The sequence below is a fragment of the Cuculus canorus genome, chromosome 2 (genome assembly GCF_017976375.1).
Source record: "Cuculus canorus isolate bCucCan1 chromosome 2, bCucCan1.pri, whole genome shotgun sequence".
NCBI classification, from domain to species: domain Eukaryota; kingdom Metazoa; phylum Chordata; class Aves; order Cuculiformes; family Cuculidae; genus Cuculus; species Cuculus canorus.
Window position 1 is genome coordinate 56,016,818 of NC_071402.1, and position 22,630 is coordinate 56,039,447.

The 22,630-nt window shown below is 40.9% G+C and overlaps 1 protein-coding gene across 3 annotated transcripts in view; it reads left to right on the forward strand.

The window, feature by feature from the left end:
• Positions 1 to 22,630, forward strand: part of GNAL (G protein subunit alpha L) — a 194,268-nt gene that overhangs the window by 157,379 nt on the left and 14,259 nt on the right. For all 3 annotated transcript variants that reach the window (XM_054057151.1, XM_054057153.1, XM_009567988.2), the window contains one exon: positions 21,468 to 21,522. In XM_054057151.1, the coding sequence (XP_053913126.1) occupies positions 21,468 to 21,522 (55 nt within the window). The remainder of the gene's footprint in view (positions 1 to 21,467; positions 21,523 to 22,630) is intronic.

The window sequence follows — 22,630 nt, forward strand, 5'->3', positions numbered from 1 at the left end:
ACTCTGTGATCCTTCCTGAAATTGCAGGTTCAGACTCCAGTGTCAAAGAGGAGCTGTAACGTGGTCTGACCCACGTGCTATACATTTCTGTTTAGCCAATATATTCTAGGCAGGTTGCAGCCAAGAAGGAAAAAACATAGAATATGGTGTCAGGAGTAGGAAAAGCAGAAGCAATAAATTGTTGAAGATTTTTACTTGCACATCGTAATTCATTCAGCAGTGTTAAAGGCGTGGACTCTGAGCTGTGTTTGTAAACTATTCAGGCATTAGCTTTGCTTTTTTTAAAGAAAGCTTTTTTTTTTTTTTTTTGCTAGAATGTGTGTATTCAACTTTCTCTTAGTAAAAGATGGCAAAAACATTTAATATGGTTATATAGAAATTTTCACTTCATATAGAAAGAAAAAAAGAGCAGCTCTTCTATTGGAAATAAGTGTTTTCTAAAGCCTGTAACCAAATCAAGGGAGTGTCCAGCTGAACTCAGAACCTGCACTTCTCTTGAGCTGAGACTCTTAGTTTCCTGTTCTGTTTTACTGTAAGATATAAGAAGATTTGGCCATTAATATCTCTGAATAATTACCTGAATGTCAGCTACTTGCTCCTCCTCACACCCTTGCACAGGTAACACCACCACCTTATTCTAGTACCCATCATCTTTCCCGTCTCAAATACTGTAAGGAAGAAAAATGCCTTTAAAATGTGAACTGCAATGCATCCTCATGCCTGGTTTTGTTAGGATGGCTCCTACCAGCATCTGTTGTAGCTCCAGAAAATACATAAGCTGAAAAAATTTTGATTTGAAGTAACTACAAAGCACAGGAAAGGAGTTTGTCTTCAGCTAGAAATTTTATGGTGGTTTTAGGCCTCAGAAAACAGAACTTGGAGAGCAAGAGCTAATCGTGACTTTGTCAGTGCTAGTGAGCAATGGTCTGTTTTCTCTAGCAGATAACTTGCTGTTTATTGTCAGCAAATCTGCTGCACTTAATGAGAAGTTAGTAATCACCTACGTGTTTGTGGCCAAACTAAGTAGCCTTTGCAGCGCTGACACTGCTTACGGAGGACTGGGGAGTTGCATGTGTGTTACAACCGCCACATTTCCTGTTCCAGCCCTGGAAGGAAACCAAAGCAGGCAGCAAGGGTGGGGAAGCTCCTGCTCGCTTGATGCCACATCGGCCTTTCAAACACACACCTCAGTGTTATCATAATATGCAAAATAAATAAAACTCTGTGCCTGCAAGGTATCATGAAGCCTAGCTGTACGTCATATCCAGCTCACAAATCATGGCTTCTACAGCTCAGGTCACAACACAGTTTTTACTGAATGAAGCATTTAGGAAATAATTGCGTTGAGCTCCTAGTAATGCAAAAAAATTGCAAGTTAAAAAGTGTAATAGTCAATGCAAATCTGCTCTCTACACAGAAACTTGGAACAGATGCTTCTTTACTGGGTTATTATGAAATGTAATCTTTCAGCAGGTCAGTTATGACATGTATGTAAATAAAACAATCTATAAAAAGCTATCATATTAACATATGGCAGTATAATTCAAAAAGGAAGAAGATTTCTTGAAAATTATGCTGGGTTGACATATGACAGCTTAAATTAACTTTGGCTTATAGGACTGTTTTAATTATGTAGTAAATTAAATACAAGTATATCAAAGCTTGCATTATTATATGTAATTCCAAAAGCTTTCCAAGGACATCGTATTTGTAATCAGCTCAGAATAGCTGTAATAGTCTTGTTCCACATTTCTTGTAAAGAAGCTGCTATACATGAGTCTTAACTTTCCTCTGATGTATGTATTTCAGAAGGTTTTCCTGGATTTCTTCTTTTTGCCAACTCCTTTTCAGGCTCTTTGAATCTTTTGAGGCAGGCTGCAGGTGTGATTGCCATCCATCCTGACACACCTAATCTCCCATTATTCTAACCAGTCTGGGTGCCTGAGTGGGAAGAAAAAGCTTAAATACAGACAAGTTTCTAAAAGACTGGGCTCAGGTGCTGAAGTCTTGACATAGCAGATACACTGCTATCTGTAATTGAGCTGGCTAATTTAAATTTCAGTAAATGTCTGCAGTAATTCTCAGTATGCCTGTGGATCACCAGAAAGATACTGTCTCGGTTACACTTTTCTCTTATCCATACCTGTCTGAAGGTAAACTGCAAAGTGTGCTTGATTTCATTCTAGGGAAGAAGGTGAGGTTGCTCCTTTGATTTCACTGGGAGTTTAATCATCTCATAGTTGTGTATTTACTTAATTCCTCAGCGTCTAAAACATGGGTAGACACCTGTTCTGGAAGCCAAGTGCAGAGGCAAAAAGAAGTCTTCCCCTGTGGGATTAAATGTTGAATAAACTTTGTCGCAAATACCCAACAGGAAGCAGAGAGATGCTTATTTTGTGTCTTATTTATTGAGTAAAGCATACAGAGGTTTTTCTGCTAGTGTGAATTGCCTTTTCTTTGTTTGTTTCTCCTTTGCATTGTCTCGAAAGTATCTAGTCTATTATTTCAGTAGCTTTAAGTTATATCAGCTGGTTTTCTTCTAACAGATACTGTTATGTTCATCGTTATATACCAGGCACTAGAAGAATTGGATACTCTGCATACAATGTCATAACCAACATGCAGAAGTGGAGAAATTATATTGTCTGGATTATCGTCAACATCAGTACAAACTATAGCTCATTTATACCCTCGATTTCTAAGCAAAGCCTTTGCTGTCAGAAAAGTGTCGTGCAAAGGGTACCTTCCCACAGCATCATCACGCTTGTGTCGTACAGCAAAACTGTTCTTGCTGACACAAGAGCTTCCTCCTTGGAGTTAGGTCTGCCTCCTGGTTTTAACCTATCAGTGGTACGTAGAGTAATTAGAACTTAAGTCAAGCAGCTGCATATTTCTGATAGATATAACAACGTATTGAAATAGAGATAAAAATATATAGGTAACTACAGTGGTGCTTAGATTGTCTGAGTGGCCCCTTGGTACTGATAAGCAGCACTATGTTAATGTTTGGTGGTGGCCAATTCATCTCCTTCCTTCCAGAAGCGTTTTTTATGGTCAGTTTCTACTTCTTGATAAAATGAAATTCAGCCCTTTTTGCACAGATTTAGTAAACAGGATTTTATGTCAAAAAGCAAGACAGCAGGGAGGAAAAAGGTGCCTCAGTGCATCTTGCATCTTGGTAGCATTGCCCATAGCGGCTACTTGGCAGGAAGTTTTATAGGATACTTGGATCCAACTCAGTATCCTCCTCAGCAGTCTCTGCTTAAGGTTTCTGAAGAGGATCTTGCCCCAGCACTTCTAATAGATTGCATCCTGAAATATGCATCTCTCACAGTCAGTGTTCCAAGATGACAAAAAGTTATTGAGGAGCAAAATTCAGTCTATAAACAAGAAGAGGAGTCCTAGCAATTACTAGAGAAATATCAGAATTGGTTAAAAACTGCTACTGTATCATTGTAATCTAGAGAGAATGATGTGGTTAAGCAACTTTCTTAACTGCTGGTATAGTCTTTCCTTTTGATAATCAGTGTGGGCTGCAAGGGGGAAATAATATATTTGGGTTCTAAGAAGTTATACAGCAATATCAGGAAAATAGTGCTTGGGCTAACGGTGAGGGCTGGGGGCCTTTTTTGAAGGGATTGTGAGTGAGGGCGTGAAGATAGAACAATAGCATTTTAGAATAAGACTGTGTAATGTAACGTTGAACTATTTATAACATGCAGAGAAAGAGTGCAGGTACTTGTGTTTAGTGTAATTATGCTTATGCAATCAGCCTTTTTAGGAAGATATCCATTTGACTGGTTTATTTTTGGAAATGTACTCCAGGGTGCTAAAATGTGTATCTATATATCTGTCTTTATATAATTTTTGGCTTTGGTTCTAAATCTGGGTTTTGTATCTGTCAGGAGATATCCTTCTACCTGTAAACGCTGTGAGGGTAATTAACGACTGATGGCAGACAAGCCTACAAATATCAAGCTTTTGGCATCATAAACGAAAATGCCTTGCTTTATGAGGGGAGAGGGGGAGAGATTAATTTCCTGTTTAATTTCGACAAGAGAAAACCCACAGCCTAACCCGATGGAATTTCTTTGTACTATAAATAAGCAAACCTTTCCTACTTTCATGGTTTCAATTTTGATATATTTCTATCTAAACTGCTCCTTCTACAATTCTCCTCATTCTCCTCTGAACTGCTGGATTCAGAGATGTTCCTTCAGATGCTCAGTAGATGATGTAAATAACTGAACAAAGCTCTTCAACACCAATACAGATGTGTATGTATGTAACTCCAAACATGCTGAGACAGTCCTGATCACCTGAACGTATATTCTGGGGAAGGTTAGGATAAAGAACATCTTGCCACCTTAAGGATGGTTTGGTGCTGATCTAGGTAAATGGTTTTATTAACAATTGTAGAGAAAGAATAGAGTAATTAATTTATGTGCAGCCTAAAAATGGTTAATTTGGGGTTTATGTGAGATGCATTTTATTTCCTTAAAAATGTTCCGTCTGTATTTGATGTCATGTCATAATTAATTTTCTCAGTTGGGTATAGTTTTGCAATATTATTTTTATTTATTACTATTAATCCATTGGTTTCTCATTATATCTTCTGTTCCTTACCTTACAATTGTAGGTCATGTTTTATTTTATAGCATAGTCATTTTAGCAGAAATTATGATACCATGATGCACTAGCTCATTTGTATAACTTTACTCACAATCCCTCATGGTATTGAATTGTATTTTCAGTACTACATGTGGGCATATCCTGGAGATTCGGTGTCTGTATAGTATCTATGCTAAATTTTTATCATAGCCTGCATATTTCTGCACTTATAGTCATAATCAGTATAGTCGTGTTTGAAGCAGTAAATACAGAGAAGTCTAGTTGGGTCACCCATGCTGTTCTGCTGTGTTCTACTTCCATGCATCTCTCGCTTCTATTACATTTAAAGATAAAGACCATAGTCATTCAAATACTCAGTAGAAACAAATTCTATCTTAAAAATATTTTTTAAAAAATATAGGTAGAGTTTGCATGTAAAGGAGTGAGTTCCTATAGATTAATTAACTTCCCTGGTCCTTTATTCTCCTGAGATACTTAAGCAGGACATGGGTGTTGTATTCCTTGGCAGAACAGAAAACATCTTAAGGTGAACTGCTGAAGAAAATCAATTATTTTGGAAAACAGATTCTGCTTGCATAATTGAAGATACCTCGTAGCACTCATATAGTCATTCTACTCAGAGGGCAAGTTAGCATTAATGACAGCAAATTATGACCTGGCCATAGCATCAGTTTTCCCAGTTGTTTGAACAAATTGGTGTGCAGGTCTTGCTTGAAAAGGCAGAGTGCAGCTTGGGGCCCCCTCAGTTTACAGATGAGCCCCTGGGTGGATGTGGCAAGTGATGCTACCCATGGCAGGTATCAAACAGGTAGAAGGCACTTCTTAGAGAGTGACCTATGTTGTGGTTTTGTTCCAGTATCCTGGTAGGATTATGTAAATTCATCTATGTTGCATTGAGAAGAAGTATGTAAAGTATGCCATGCTAGAAGGTAAAGCTGAAGTCTGACTTGTTCCTGGTGATTTGATGGAGGTTGCAGAGAAGCCTGTCAGTGCTGGTGTATCTCTGTATGCTGATGATTCTTGTAGGTCACATGCTGGCCAAAATGCTATTTCGTAAAGTGTTATTTGTTACATTTATTATGTCCCCTGTTAAGTGTGCTACTTGGAAGATATGAGAAAGAGCTAACTTTCTGTACCTAAAGATGCTGGATTGTAGAAAAATCTCATTACAGGTTATTCTTAAATAGCAAAATAATTATAGTTGCAGGGAATGACACAGGTGTGATCATTCTGCAGAATAAAAAGCCACTGCTGTACCTGCAACATGCCGTGCAGTGTCACGTGTTGTTGGACTGTAGCTCTGTCTACAGCACTTGGAGTTGGGCTGCAGTGAGCAGACAGCAGGATCTCCATTTGCTTTGAGGGAAGGACCTTTACTCGGGCTCTAGGCATCCAAAATATTGCACACATTACTGATCTTTTAAGCGTGTGAGCAGTCCCACTGAAGTCTGAAGTCTTGTTGCGTTCAATAGGATTACTTGCATCCTTAGAACCGTGCTTATGGGTGAGTTTTGGTAGAATCAAAGCTTTACTTGTACTGAATTTCCTAGTCTCTGTATATCTGAAATATTTAATCATTCTGACAAAAGAAAAAGATAGTGCAGGAAAGTACAAAGCTGCTTCATAGTCAGAATATCTTGCCATTTGTTTATTATATCTTCATTTGTTCCACAATTATTAATATTCTATCTTATCTGTACCTTCTATGGGAAGAAGACTCACCTAGAAAATGGTGTCAGTTTCAGAGAATAGCTCAGCAGCTTTTCAATGCACTTTTAATACGCTTCAGATTAATTCTGGTCATCATTTCTCTCCTACCAATGCGGGCTGTCAGCCTGCATAATGTCCGTGTCTTGTCTGGAACGGCAGAGGTAGCCTGGGACACCTGCAAAGTGTTATGGTGGAGCCCATGTTATGGTTTCTCAGTGCTGAAACGAGAAGAAACACATGCAAAAGACATAAAAAACAGTTGGAAACATCCCTGTTTCCTCACTTCTGTTATTTGGCTTTTGTCCACATAATATTTTGACTCCAGATCTGCTCAGAGTTGCATTGCAGTGCTTGAGCAGAGCAGCCTTACGTCCGACACATAACCAGAAAATTAATATACATGTCTTAAAGATGTGCAGTTGTTTATTGCTTACACTTCTTGATTTGTTTTTCATCTGTTGTCGGGTTTTCAAGGTTTTGTTGAAGAAATATGTAATAAAATACTGAAATACAAAAAACAGAGTCAGAAGGAGTTCCTTTAAGTAGGAGTATTTTTTTTTTTGCTTTTTAAATATGAGTAGCACTGACACCTTCTCAAAAGAACATCTTGTAAAATGAGGAAAGTATCAGCACCTGCCTAATTAAAAGAATGTCTTTTGCTTTCAAAATGTCGTCACAGTTACATTGTAAAGGTGTACTATTTGATTTACTTAAAATTTGTGTCAATGCACCCCTCCACAAGTTGAAGTAATTTTTTTTTTCTGAAGAAGTCTGGGCTTTGGGTGCTTTGAAGTCTAATGCATTGATAGTTTAAAGACAGGCATTTGTTAAGGGCAAGAGATCGGTATTGACAGTGCTGGTGTTAGGACTGGATTATTTGTAATCTAATTAAGAAGGTTACCAGCAATTTGAAGGGATTATGAGATTAACAATTATCTGTGTGTTTATTTGATTAAAATAAATGCCCACAGATTTGGCTGCCATACCTGCGCTCTGGTATTTGGGAACAGAAATCTCATTTAATTGGAAGTAGAAAACCAAACAACTACAAAACTTTTGTGTTTTCATTCTGTTTCTGTGATTACTTGAGTAAAATGTCTGGTACCTAATTAATCTTTGCTCTATTCACACTGAGCTACAATGCACCTTATTATTGAAAGCCATCTGGGAGGAAAGCTTTTCAGGTTTTTTTTTTTAGGGGAGGGAAGAATGTTTTTTAAAATACCGTGCCATTAATTTAAAAATTCATTTTTGAGTTACTGGGCATAGGTGGTAATTCTGTAAGGTACTGCTTAACACAGGGCTGGGGCTTTGTCTGTAACTTTGCAATTTGGGTCTGGTATCGCTTAGTAAAACTTCCCAGATTTATTGCTTGAAAAATATCCAACTCTATGTGATTGAGAGTTTTATCTCGTTATGGAGCCAAGTTCCCAGAGTCTAAAGCAAAAGGTCTTCATTCTTCTTCATACCCAACCTTAGATCCTCCTGGCTCTACCTCCTGAGTGAACTCAGTCTCCCAGGCAATATTATGAAGAGTTCTTATATTAGAATTTGGTTTAATATGGACTTTACTGTGGGAAAAATGTCATATCCTTAGAGGTTATCACAAAAGTGGTTCTTGCCCTCAGGAGAGGTGCCAGGCATCCTCCTTCTCAGAGCCTTTCCCAGCACCTGAGTTGCAATGTCATACACACAAAAGATGATGGGAAAAAATAATTTGGTATGGAATCTGTTGTTCTAGGGGCCCTCAGGTTTGAAGTGGGAAAGAAACAGCATAAGGATAAAAATGCAACTATTTCTTTCCCTTAAAATACAAAGCATACCTGCACTCAGAGCCTGACCGCAGGATGACCTTATAGTGCTGGCTATACATCATTGCATAAACGTGTTTGTGATGGATCCCTGTTTAGAGAATGAATGATTCCTGCTTTTCATTCCCACAGGTTACATGCAAGTTGGGAGTGGTATTTTTAATCTTCTCTTTAAAAGAAAAGAGAGAAAAGACAACATTTTGAAATCTGACCTGACAAGTGGCTTTGAGTTTCTGACATTTATGCCTTATTTGTATATTCCTTTTCAGCTTTCTCCAGCTGCTAGTGCATAAATCTTCTATGTTTTTTCCACTAACTGTATAGGTGGAGAAGACAGATTGGGAAGTTCAGCTTCCTTCTCAGTGCCTGTTTTTAGGAGTTCTAGAAGTTGTCCAGGATTTAAAATAGGCCTCGGTGGATTTTTTTGATAAAGTACTCTTTTATCAGACTTCTGCCCTTCCTTGCAGATGTGTACGTGGTACAAAGCAGCAGCTCCTACAAAGCAGCACGGTGACCTTTCAGCTGTAAAGGCCAAAATTGTTCTCACAACAGGACCATGATACCCTAAGGGGTGGTGACACTGGCCAGCATCCTACAAGGAGCTGCAACTGCCAAGCTTCCAGGTGGCTCCATACTGGCCCTGAGACTGGCACAGGCGCTGCTGCTGTATTGCAGCACCAGCACCACATGCCCAATGCTGCTCAGCCCCCTTTTTCCCTCTCTTTCTGACCTCCGGCTGTAGGTGGTGTGCTGGTACTGGCAGTGAGCATCTCAGCACAGAGCCCAGGGTACCAAATTCTCTGTTATACAAACCAAGATCCCTTTACTCCAGCTTTTCCTAAACCGGCCCCCTGGAATGGCAACCACCTGTTGAGTACAGCATAGAGAGATTAAATACAGAGGTGTAATGTAACCTTTAAAGTAACTTGAAGCAGGATGTAATCAAGTTGTTACTTAATTATTTTCCTCATTCCTCAAACCCAGCCCATTGTATCCTTGGTTTAACAGTGCAAATGCACTGTACACTGAAAGTTGATGGGAAGGGGAAAAAAGGTACAGAGAGTGCAGAGTTAGGAATGCTTTTCACAAAATGCCCTATTAATTGTAAACAATGTTAACGTGACTCACTGTCAAATGTACAGGTAGCAGGGTTGTAGGGCTAGTTTGGAACGTGAAGTTTTATAATCCTTGTTTAAACAGCTTGTAAGTATTAAATGGAATTAGGCCAATTATTAGCTAGTTGGACATGGTCACTGTATCCTTCCTTCCTTTTTTGTAGTAACAATTCATCTCACTTCAGCTGCATGCCTTCCTCCAGCTACCAAAGGCAATTACTCAGCCGAGCTATAGCTGTTATGACCAATTGCTTTAATACATTCGGTGGTTAAATACATTCCCTTCTAAAATGGGCAGGCTAGTGGTGATTTAACGAAAATATTTCTGCAGCATTAATTGCAAAGGTATAGGACTTTTCTTATGAGTTTAATGGTTATGTTTAACATTTGTATGTGCACTGCTAGAACTCTGCTTATTTTACCTGCTAATTTCTAAGCCAGCTGATCATATACTGATATTTACCTGGTATTGTTTTTCATGTAGAGCTCCGAAGTGTGTTGTGCATGGGAACAAGAAGGATAACTTGGGAATAAGAAGGATGACTTGTCTGCTCTAGCGTACTAGTAGGGAAGCCTTAATAAATTCTAGCACGTGGCATGAACAAGTTTGGGAAAAGCAGACTTTGTGTCCATCCCGTTGATGATGAAAGGTTACAGTGTGTCTTCACTCGGCTAAGGGGAAGGCAACAGGTCTACCTCTGAATCGTGGTGGTGTGGTTCTGCAGGGTGTTTTGGGGTAAAATGCTCTGGAACCACTGGAAGGATGTCAGTCTTCCATCATCCTTCTGTCCTTTAACTCCTGAGCCATTATTTTTTGCCCTGCTATATAAGTTTTCTTGCCTTGGAACATTGACAAGGTAGTATGCCAGTAACTGAGAATGTGATGGTGAACCACACTGCATCCTGCACATCAAAGGGCTGCTCACAGTGTTTGTGCCCAGCATGTTCTTCAGACGAGGTATGGGAGTGCAGTATTAGAATTGAGGCAAGGATTAAGGAGTGCAGAAGAGAAATAAATGATCTGCCACCACACCTCATAACCTGCAATAAGGAAAGAAATTTTACCAAGTACTCTGCAAGGTCTGCATCAACACTTTCTCCGTTCCCACTGTGTAGGAAGCTAGTCACCTTCCTGACTTATCTAGAGAGCAAATTTTTCATCGTTCTTAGTTTACATTGACAATGTACTTTACATCTTACATGCAGCCCTGGAAGGGCTGAGTTTGCAGATGACACTAAGCTGGGTGGAAGTGTGGATCTGCTGGAGGGTAGGGAGGCTCTGCAAAGGGGTCTTAACAGGCCAGACCACTGGGCTGAGGCTAATGGCATGAGGTTCAACAAGGCCAAATGCCGGGTCCTGCACTTGGGGCACAACAACCCTATGCAGTGCTACAGACTGGGGGAAGAGTGGCTGGAGAGCTGCACGGAGGAGAGGGACCTGGGGGTAATGGTTGACAGCCGACTGAACATGAGCCAGCAGTGTGCCCAGGTGGCCAAGAAGGCCAATGGCATCTTGGCTTGTTTCAGAAACGGTGTGACCAGAAGGTCCAGGGAGGTTATTCTCCCTCTGTACTCAGCACTGGTGAGACCGCACCTTGAGTACTGTGTTCAGTTCTGGGCCCCTCACCACAAGAAGGATGTTGAGGCTCTGGAGCGAGTCCAGAGAAGAGCAGTGAAGCTGGTGAGGGGGCTGGAGAACAAGTCTTACGAGGAGCGGCTGAGAGAGCTGGGGTTGTTAAGCCTGGAGAAGAGGAGGCTGAGGGGTAACCTTATTATTCCCTACAACTACCTGAAAGGAGGTTGCGGAGCAGAGGGAGCTGGCCTCTTCTCCCAGGTGACAGGGGACAGAACAAGGGGGAATGGCCTGAAGCTCTGCCAGGGGAGGTTCAGGCTGGATATCAGAAAAAAATTCTTCACAGAAAGAGTCATTGGGCACTGGAACAGGCTGCCCAGGGAGGTGGTCGAGTCACCTTCCCTGGAGGTGTTTAAGGAACGGGTGGATGAAGTGCTTAGGGACATGGTTTAAGGGAGTGTTAGGAACGGTTGGACTCAATGATCCAGTGGGTCCTTTCCAACCTGGTGATTCTATGATTCTATGATCTCTGATAGGCCGCATGTTAGGAGTCCTCATATTCCTTCAAACAGTGGATATCTGTAGGAAGTCAGACTCTGTCTGTGTCTTGGAGTCTCAAAGACATCCCTATCAGAGTTGATCCTGTAATCCAAATGTTAAGCCTTGGAAGTAGTGCAAGTACTCCTGTTTAACCCCAGCACTCAGCAAGACTCAGGCCATGGCAATTCTCTGTGTCATTTCAACACCAGACAAACACATGGTAGGTGAAAGCAAATGAACACACTCTCATTTTGCTCAGGTTTTTAACATACTGATCCTTTCATTTCCATGTCACAAGAAAATGCGTAGATCTGAAAACAGTAATAAACATGGACAGGAGCATTCACAGTGCTGAAGAGTTCACTTTTCCTCATCTCGGTTTTCTGGGGGCTATACTAGCATCCTCTTTTTGAATCATCTGGTTTGACTTTTAGGTGTAAAATCTACATTCTCTTGCACCGAGCTTGGACATGTGCCACAGGCAAACACAAACTTCTTATGACTTCCTTTTAAGTCTGTGGTTTGCTACCTTTGCTTCTCCTGTTTGAGTATTTTCTGCTTTCTCTTCTATAGAAAACTCCGGTCAAACTGGTTTTTCCTTTCTGGCAATCACCATAGCAGACTTAGTGTTCCAAACCACATCCACCAGAGCAAGTGCTCTTTTATTTCCAACTACCAGTGCTTTTTCTAACCTGGATTTGGCATTCTTCAAGGCTCACAGCACTTGGTGGATTTTGTGTACACTCAGAGGATATCCACAGTGCAACAATTTTTGAAAACAGCCCCATCAACCAAAATGTTTAAGTTGCACTGAAATATTTTTTCTGTACCACAGCAAGTTAAACTTGCAAGTAACAGGGGAAGTTGTATTTGCAGCATCCGGTGAAAATACATTTTGTTAATTTTTGACATCCCATGGCAACCTTGTGGTATATAGCTAGCACTTGTAAACCTGAATGCATTTTACAGCTCCGAATGTTACCAAGGCTTTTCCCCATGGTTTAGTTTTTCTAGACATAAAAGTCCATATTCTTTTTGAAGAATTCGTGTGAAGAGGTGGAGGTGAGATCTTTTATGCATTGTAGTTACATGAAACCAAGGTTTTGATCTGTCATTCTGTCTAAAGGCGTGTTCTTCAGGTTCTGATGGGATGGTTGCATTCTGCCCATGTGTGCCATCTGATGTTTCAGGTATTCTCTGCTTCCTTTCCAGCGCCAGTCTGTGTAGTTGCTGGAAGATTTTAAGCAGTTTTTTTCATTCAGACAGTGGATAAAGAGACTCTGGTCTGCTACACATCGGTTCACAAAGCAGTCAGAATGCAGATCTCTCTGGATAACGCAATATGAGCTTTCTGTTTTCAGGTCCTCTCTTCAAAACTGCACTTAGAATTACATGTGCTCCATGTAGCCTTTATGTTGCAGAACTCATTCTCTGTCACAAGAAATGCTCCATGGGTGTATCAATATGTATATAATGATTACCTTCCTAGAACTGTACTCTCACAAGGAAGAAAAGTTCACTGAAGCCGGTGGATTCAAGCAAATGTGAATGTGGTCAGAAGGGGGGTATGCATGTGCTGTCAGATTTTATCAGTGCTTCATTTTTAGTCTGTATTTTGCAGCCGCTCAGCCACTTGCACCCCCAGGAATAAAACTTCTGATCACATGCAATAGAAAAATATTGTCCCTTTTAAAATAAATAACCTTTCCTCTTCTTTCTCACTTTGCCAGTCTTGTTCCCTCTTCTCCGAGACCCCACGTAGTAGAAGTTGCAGATGATGAGTCTCGTTTCTTCTGGAGCCTGTTAACCTTTCTGTGTGAATGACAGTTTTCCAGATTTAAGTCTTTGTCAGTGTTTATGTTAAGAAGAGGGTTAATGATGGTCCCCATAGGCCTCTCGCTCGGAAAGCAAAAACATGTGCTAAGCCAGAAAGTTAGTTTGCTAAATTTAGAAAGAAGAAATTCATTTCCCAAAATTCACACTGCTTCTTAACAAATTCAGGGAACCAGTGGGGGCAAGCGGTTATGGAAGTCACACTGTTTATTCATTTTTTAGTTTAGTTCATGTATTTTCAATTAAGAAAAATAAAATGAGATTGCTGTTGTGAGCAGAAAGTGAGTAATGCTCATGTATCTGAAAGATTTAATGCAGTTGAATTTTTTGTGCATTTGTTTAGATTAATAGCTGGACCTGTGCCAAAGCATGTGAAGGTTTGAGATGTTCTGTGGTACATACTAAGAAAAGAGAACTTAGCAGTGGAGAAAGTGAGGATGTCTGCTAGGAAGCTTTCTTAACCGAGCCCATAGACTAGGAAAACTTCTACAGATTTTAACCATCTTTCCTTATCCTCGACAAACACGCTTCTGATTGCTGCCAGCTGTCTGGAAAGGGTAACCTGGTGAATGGTATATGAGCCCTCAGTTGCAATCGTTGTCATCTGTCTTTTAATGTCTTGGCCAAAGTCATCATCTGTAAGTAAGGTTTAAACTCAAGTTCTCCTGCTCTGTGGGGAGCGTAGTTTGCTGGTGCCAGTAAAGCATCTGGTGATGGCTTTGCTCTTGATGATTTCGTGGTGGCTGGGGTCACGGCTAGTAGCAATGAAACTGGAGGAGTTAGACACTTCCCCATTGAGCTGCTCTGCCACCAGTAGTCAGTACGGACACTGGGACAACAAAATGCCATTGCTTACATCTCTATGAGAGACCGCAAGCAAGGGCTTCTGACCCTTCCCAGTCTTTTTAACCCTCTCCCTCTGAAGCAAGCTGCCATGGAGAAACACGCAGCTTCACCAAAAGTCATGCAGCATCCATGTTCTGTGTCGATCCTCCACGGTCCCCAGGTGGCCTGTGCTCCTCACATCTTCTGTGCTGCCCAGCAGGCTGGTGGGCAGCCACCTCCAGCTGCCTCCCATCAGCATACCCCAAGCCTGAGCCAAACGCCTCCAACCACAAATCCTCAGAATCCTCAGACTTCACCGCAGCTGGTTTCGGGCATGACTGTACTTTGCTCTCCCTATTGGCCTCCCGTTTAACCATTTCATCTCCTGCCTGCAGCAGTTTCCTTGCTGGCGAGTTGCGCATGGGTGAAGGTGCATGGGTAAAAAGGTGCGATTTTTGTGAGCAAATCCCACGTTTTTTGGGGGGCATGGAATCTCCAAGCAGCCCTTTGCCTGGTTGAAGCGGCGTGCAGCCGCCGGGAGGCTGGCAGGTATTGGGAAAACACGGTGTTGACAAGTGGTAAAAGAGAGAAACAAACAAGGGGGGGATGAGCAGCATAGATGCTGGAGATCTTGATTAAATCCGGATTTCACCTGCTTGGGAGCAAACCCTCTGGGCGCAGCCCCGCCGGGCAGAGCGCGCCCCCTGCTGGGCACTGCCGGCAGAGCAGCCGCCTCCCTCCCCGCCCGCGTCGCCCCGGACACGTGTTGTCGCCCCAGCGGCTGCGGGGGCGGTCGCGGCGCTGGTCTGCGTTGGAGGAGATGCTTTCTAAAAGCCAGGAGCCAAAGGGAGTCATGGGATCTTTAAGACTGGAAAGGATGAGGGAGGGGATTCTGCTCCTCTGCTCCACTCTCGTGAGACCCTACGTGGAGTGTTGTGTCCAGTTCTGGAATCCTCAACATCAGAAAGATATGGAGCTGTTGGTACGGGTCCAGAGGAGGGCTACAAGGATGATGAGAGGGCTGGAGCACCTCCCATACGAGGACAGGCTGAGAGAGTTGGGGTTGTTCAGCCTGGAGAAGAGAAGGCTCAGAGGAGATCTTATAGTGACCTCCCAGTACCTGAAGGGGCCACAGGAAAGCTGGGGAGGGACTGTTCACAAAACCTTGTGGTGATAGGACGAGGGGCAGTGGGTATAAACTGGAGAGGGGCAGATTTAGACCAGACATTAGGAAGAATTTCTTCATGATGAGAGTGGTGAGACACTGGCACAGGTTGCCCAGGGAAGCTGTGGATGCCCCATCCCTGGAGGTGTTCAAGGCCAGGTTGGATGGAGCATTGGGCAGCCTGATCTGGTGGGAGGTGTCCCTGCCCATGGAAGGGGATTTCAACTGGACCACCTTTAAGGTCCCTTTCAACCCAAACTATTCTACAGTTCTATGATCTCTAAAATCATCTAGTCCAACCGTCAGCCAGGCACCACCGCACCTGCTAGACCATGTCCACAATTGCCATGTCTACACATTTTCTGAATGCCTTCAGGGATAGTGATGCCACCACTTCCCTGGGAAGTCCTGGGTAGCCAGCACTCTTCACAAATGCCTGCAGTGCCTGGGAATGGATATCAATTAATACAAGTCTTATGAGGAGTGGCTGAGGAAACTGGGGTTGTTTAACCTGGAGAAGAGAAGGCTGAAGGGAAACCTTGTTACTGCCTACAATTACCTGAAAGGAGGTTGTAGTGAGACGGGTGCTGGTCTGGTCTGCCAAGTGACAGGTCATAGGACAAGGGGGAATGGCCTCAAGCTGCGCCATGGGAGGTTCACATGGGACATTAGGAAACAATTTTTCACAGAAAGGGTCATCAGACACTGGCAGAGGCTGCCCAGGGAAGTGGTTAAGTCCCTATCCCTGAAGGTATTTAAAAGACAGTAGACAAGGTGCTTAAGGATATGGTTTAGTAGCAGCTAGGTAGGGTTAGACTCCATGATCTCAGAGGTCTTTTCCAACCTGGTGATTCTATGATTCTAACCCATTAGAAATAAGTACCGTGTTTTGGTAGCATCTTCAGTGTTTGCACTGGGTATTTTTTTCTGTTACAGCCTATGCCCCAGTTAATGTGTTATTTAAAATGGGAGAGCAGCAGAGGTGAGGCAGGGCAGATCCAAAGCAGATTTTGGTCCCACGTTGCCTCCTCCCGCCCTCACTGCTGTGCATGTTCCTCACGGGAAGGGACTGCAGAGTTGTGTGGAGGGAGAGAGGGCAAAAACTCCACTACCACACGGAAGCAGTGTTTAAAATGTAGTGACTGTTTAAATGTTACAGGAAAGTTCTTAGCTGTTATATTTTACCAATGTCTTCTGAGGATTTTCTGCTGGTATTTTCAGCAAATGATTTGGGAAAATTAATCCTTTAGGGGTTAGAATATTACCAGGGACTGTTTTTGAGGTGTCTTTCACAGTTACCGGGAAATATATCAGAATAATATGAGGTTGTTTGAAGGCCAGCCTTGGATCCTAAGGTATTCTTGAAACCAGAAATGTGTGTTTTCCTGTTTCAAATATTGCAGGAAGAATTAATAGGATTCAAATCCCATAGGCGATTTAAAAAAAAAAAAAGATATTTTATGGAAAGAGAGCTCAAATCTTGATGTTGCCCCCAATAACTGCAGCAGGAAAAACAAACAAAAGGTATTTTTTTCCATTTATGCTCCCTGGAGACCTGGGGTGAGTGTTCTCATTGTAAAATGTCTGCCTCACCTGTGACTTACTGCAATCCAGCGAGGGTGGAATTCAAAGGCCTGGTTGTGGAAGATTTCATATAGTAGGTTAAAGTGCTTCTGTTGGTTTTTGAGCCTGCTGTGGAGTTTGCAAAGCTCTTAATGGTCCATCAGAAATGTGAAGGTTTGCTGACTCTGACAGCTTGAGAATAAATTTGAGATTCTTCACTCTGAGAACTTAAAGCTACAGCCTTAAAGATTTGCCATGCTACCTTTATCTTTTCAGGAGACACGCATTTTGAAGTGGGTTTGATTCCTTGTTTTCCATAGCAACTTTTTGATACAAGGTCTTTGAATTGTTGGGTTGAGAAAAAAAAATGGTTGAAATATGGGAAGATTTATTAAAATGTATAGTTAATTATATTGAGCTGCAGTTCAGCACTTCGTCTTTGGATCTCATCTTTGGATCACTTTCAAATATAGCATGGGGTTTGTGTCGTATTGTTCTCATGACATGATTTTTCTTTTAATTGTAATGTTGTTTGTGGGGTCAGAATGTCTATACAGAGTCATGTAGTGATTTGCTCAGTGAGAAAAGGATTTTCATGTATGATTGCCTCCTCTTTATTTGTTCATTTGTGAATCCTTTTTTCAGAAATTCTGATATAGCTGCTGCTGCTGCTCAAATTGCCATGGTTTTTAAAGAGAATAATGCTTATTGATAGTTCCCACATGCGCTGGCAGGCACATCTAAAACCTGTACTTTTGTGTTCACAGCTTGCATAATATAAATTTTAGAGATTGCTTGTCAAACTAAGTGTCAGCTGAGTTTCCTAGGAAACTCACTGAAGATATTTATAAAACTACAGTTCAGCTAAATAATAGATATAATAATGTCAGTAGCTCGTGATTGGCTTTTTTTAACATTATCAGTCCATTTTTCTTTGCTTTAATTTGTTGGCAAACCAAACCACTGCATTTCCAAACACAGCAGTGAAGACCTTCCTTCCAATATCTTGCCTAATTTATTTTAGAAAAGAAATAGTAGTTTGTGCTGTTCCATGTAAGGAAATGTAAAACACCCTACTGCATTGTTAAGGGGAACCTAAATGTCTTACTAATTACCAGACCGAATCCTTTATAAATAAAACCACAATTGTGAAGTAGAAATATAAATATTATATGTTACAGTTTTATTCACAGTGGTGTTGGTTGCGCGAGTTTAAAGTTCATGGCACACACATGCGAAGTAGTCACTGCAGAATTAGCATAAATCCTGAGTATGGGTTTCTATAGAAGCTGCATAAATAGAAAACCTGTCAATGTTGTAAAAAGGCATCATTCTGTGAAAATAATTTTATCTCTGAGCTGAAAAAAAACAGGATCTAAAAGGAGAGAACAAGTGATGCTGGTGTCCATTTTTGTTATTTTTCTGCTACTGTGTTTTCCTCATACTGATTCTTTGAGGGGAGACATGAGCATTGCCACAGCAGGGAGGTATCTTCATACTTAAAGCACCTTAAAATGAAATTTTAGTCATGTAAATTTAAAATTTCCTGCTGTATATGTACAAAAGAATGTATTTTATGCCAGAACATAATTATTAGAGGCATATAGAAATTAACATTCTTTAGAAAGCAATTTAGAAAAGTGATTTCAGTTTCCCCATTTTTATACAGTAATGAGAAGGAAATGAGGCATTTCCAACTCCTTATCTCATCTGGAACCCATTATTTGTACCTGCTATGTACATTTGTCTGACAGGGCTACTTTTTGCTACTGTGCTAATTAGTCAGGTAAGGATTTTATATGAAAGGTAGTCAAGAACTGATTTACTTTAAAAAAAGTAAGAACACTTCTTGTGTTTCAGTGTCTAGAAATCTCAGTGCACATGTAATGTAGTTGCAAAAGAAATTTTAGGAAGCCTGTCCATCACTCACTGAAAATGTTAATTTTCTGTAAAGCCACGAAATTTAGCCAAATATTAATAGTCATTGCATGTTGATTTATTGGATGGTAATGATATTGCAGCTCGATACAGTGGGGTGGCGGGTAAAACCTTGTAAATAATTGCATTTATTTATATATGGGTTGAATGTGGCCAGTAATCCTGCAAACACAAAATATTACGACTGCTATGTAAAGTGGTATTTTTTTAAGCACGTGATATTTGTCAGAGTTCACTCTCAGTTAATTGCGGTTTCTCAGTTTAGGGTATTTGAAACAGACCCTTCTACTGGGAGGAGCCTGATAGCTTCCAAGTGGAAGATGACTTGGGATGATATGTAGGACGTCTAATTAGGAGACTTATCTGATTCCAAACCCTACCATAGATTATTAGTAGTGTAACTGCATCGCTCACTTCTCTGTTCCTTACTATAATTTATTTGCTTGGAAAATACAAATGCTAACAAATAACCTTCCTGACATGCTTGTTGTATTGGTGAAAGAGATGTGAATTGGTGCTAAATACCATGTTTAATCGTTTCCAATAAATTCTGCCAACATGACCTTGGTATTGGGGAATCAACTCCAGAAGGAATGCTTGTGCAAGAAAAGCACCGATCCACACTGTTCTTTGAGGTTTATGATGGGGTTGTATTTGTGCACAAATAATCTATTCTGCCCGCACTCTTAACCACAGCCCTTTCTGTGTCGGCTGTAAGTGAAGAATCTTTTCTGCCCTGACTTCTGTTGCATTTATTGATTATAAGCTGTGCAAGCAATTGCAGTGCCCACAGCAGTTTGGTAGCTTTCTCTCAGCCTCCTGCCCATTTTCTGCAGGCTTGTTTAGCCTGCTGGGAATGCCACCTTACTGCACTTAGAGACCAGGATTTACTCCTCTGCTAACTTTTTACCCTGATGAAAATTGGCTGTTTCTGGGTTCACTGGATGAAACTGTTTAGAAACTGGAAGAAAACTTTGAAACAGGCTTGTAAATACCGGTTGCATTAAGGAAAATTACTCTGTGATTAGGAGGTGATTCTGCTTGGAGGCATTTTTTATTTGGGCTTTGTTTGCCTTCTTTTTTCGCCTTGTTTTTCATCTTGTGTGCTGCAAGCGTGAGGTGAGAGTTGCATTGATGATAGATGCGCCAGTTAAAAATACATTGCTCTGCTCCTGTGTCTGCATTCGCTGCAGAGGTAATGTAGTTAAACTTTGCTTAACCAGTATTCTTAAGGTGATGGAAATCATCTGACCTAAAGGCTCGGTCAGAATACAGCTGCTTTCTCATGGTGACTGTAGCTGACTGTGAAGAAGTACTTCTAGATCTTTATATGAGTTTATGGTGGGTTTTGGGAGAGGAAGAGTTCTTGTAAAAAGATGATTTTTCTTTTAGTTTGTTTAGAATGGTTTTGTTATCAGGCATCCATCGTGTTGGACTAAACAGTGATTTTTTAAACAATATGCTTAGCCATCACACCTTGATCATCCAGAAAGAATAATGGGATTTTCTAACTGTAGATACTGCATTTTGTTTCCCTGTTATAACAATGGAGGTTCAAAAAGGAAAAATAGTATAAGTAAATATATACATAGCGTATTTTCTTTTCCTTTCAGTTCATATCCGTGGGAAAGTGCTATGAGAATTACAAACAGGCTTTTAGGGGTGTATTTTTTCAACTGGTCAGTGTGTGTGACCCCTGTGTTAACAGTGGGTCACGTTGCAAGTCAAGAGTTCGCTGGTTTTTCATCTTTCCCACTGCAATTAAGTAGACTCCACATGTACACCCAAGTAAAACTGAGAAAAAATTGCCAGTTGATAAAGAAGTCTCAATAATATAGCAAGATGAGTCAACCAGTGGGATATTCACTGCCAAATATCAAATAACAATGCAGAAATTCAAGAAAGGCATACAGGCAGTCCAGGGAAAAATGAGCCAGCTGGGCACACTTAAAATCTAGGAAATAGGTGAAAGTGAGAGAGGAGAACCTGCTTATTTTAGCTATACATATAAATCCTCTTTTTATGCCCTTAATACTGCCATTGTAACATGTTCTGGAAAAGAATTAAAGCTTGAAAAGATCTTTTAAATAATTGGAGGATGTGGTCCACCCCTTTTTTCCTGGTTCCTTTTTCTTTTGCCCTTCCCTGCAGTTGTTTTTGTTTCACCTTACACATCTCACTGAGTTTTTTGTGACATAAAGATTCAGATTGGTTAACTTCTGCCTCATGTTCAGTTCTGCTTTCCACTTCTTATGCTTTAATTGCAGTGTTAGAGGGCAGCAAGTCAATCCGGAGCTATTTGTATATATTAAGCATTTCTGCTAACATTACTGAGACATAATTAACATAACATTATGCTAGATTAGCATAATCCTGAATAAAGGCAACCCTTCACTCCATTTTCTTTTCTAAACCCAAAAATCTTGTTTAAATCTAAACAACTGTATAATGTTATGACGCATGGTTAGTCTTGGGATTTTTTAGTAGACCTCACAAAGTTATAATATTAACTGCATTTGGACTGCTTGTGGGTATTGCATAACAGAAAGCATGGAAGCACTGTATTAAAACAAAGTCTAGGTAAAAAGTTGATTGCTTGGAAAATGTAACCTCTGTCAATGTAAGTAAATCATCAGGCTCATACCTTTACCGTTAGATTTGTGTTTTACTTTGCAATCAGAGTCTAAACCAGAAAAGGTAGTGAAAAATATTATAGTGGACAGTATTTTACATATCTAAGTGCATGTGTGTTTTTCTTCTAGCTTTTTAGAAAGAATTGACAGCGTCAGCATGGATGACTACACACCCACAGATCAGGTTAGTATAACTAATGGGGTAGGGTCTGAACCAAGATGCCCGTTTGTTATGAATTCTTTATGTATTTTATTTTAATCCCAACAGCAGCTGTAGTAGGACGTACCACATAATATCAAAATACACTCTAGCAGTTTAAGTAATGGATGTTAAAGAAGAGGGAGCGTTTTGGTTCTACAAGCTTGTCTTCTACTGTTGTTGTATGTGGATCAGTGATTGCAACATCTGTTATTTCTTCTTGCTTTCCATTCTGTGTCCCACAAGCAAAGTGAAGGAAATGGAAAACATAAATGTAAAAGCCTATGGTTTCCACCACCAACCTCTGCTGCACAGAAGCAGTGTTTTATTTCCATGGTGGAGGTGATGGAAACCCAGAGGGAGGCTTCCCATGTCCATCAGGCAGGTCCTTCAGAGGCAGAAGCATGCACTGGGTCTGGTGTCCAAATTCTGGGGAGAAATCCAGCAGCAGCAGCAGACCTCATGGACCGATCTCCAAACAGGCATCCAAACACCTTCTTTCCAGCCTGTGCCTATCTCTTGTGGGCAGGATAGTTTCTAGTTAAGCCTTATTTGCAGGACAGTATGCTTTTTTTCCCCAGATGTTGTGATGCATCTTGATAGAGTGCTCTAATGACAAATTCATTCTGCAAAGTTAAGGCTGAAGTGGTGCAGCTTTGAAGTAAGAAAGGGCTTCACCACAGTGCGTGGCTTCAGCTGCCTTCCCTGAATTCAGGCTGTGTGGTTATCTCCTAAACAAACTTATTCCGAGGTTGTTGTTTTTAGGTGCTGCTAACCCACTATCATACTGTAGTCTTAGCCAAGATAGTAGGCCACGTCATAAACAGCAAAAGCAGGTGACAGAAGAAAATCCCTGCACTGGGTAATGCAGTCTAACCATACAAAGTGTAAAGAAGTGTACAACAAGTGGATGCCCTTAAAAAATATGTAATTGCCAAATCACAATCAGGGACTGAAATTCAGAGAAATGAAGTGACTTGCCAGAGATTACACCAGGAAGTATGCAAAGTAGAGTCTGTTTCTTCGGACTCACTTCAGGTCTATAACCACAAGCCATTACTTCGACTGTATCCTGAAATAAAAGGCAGTAAAA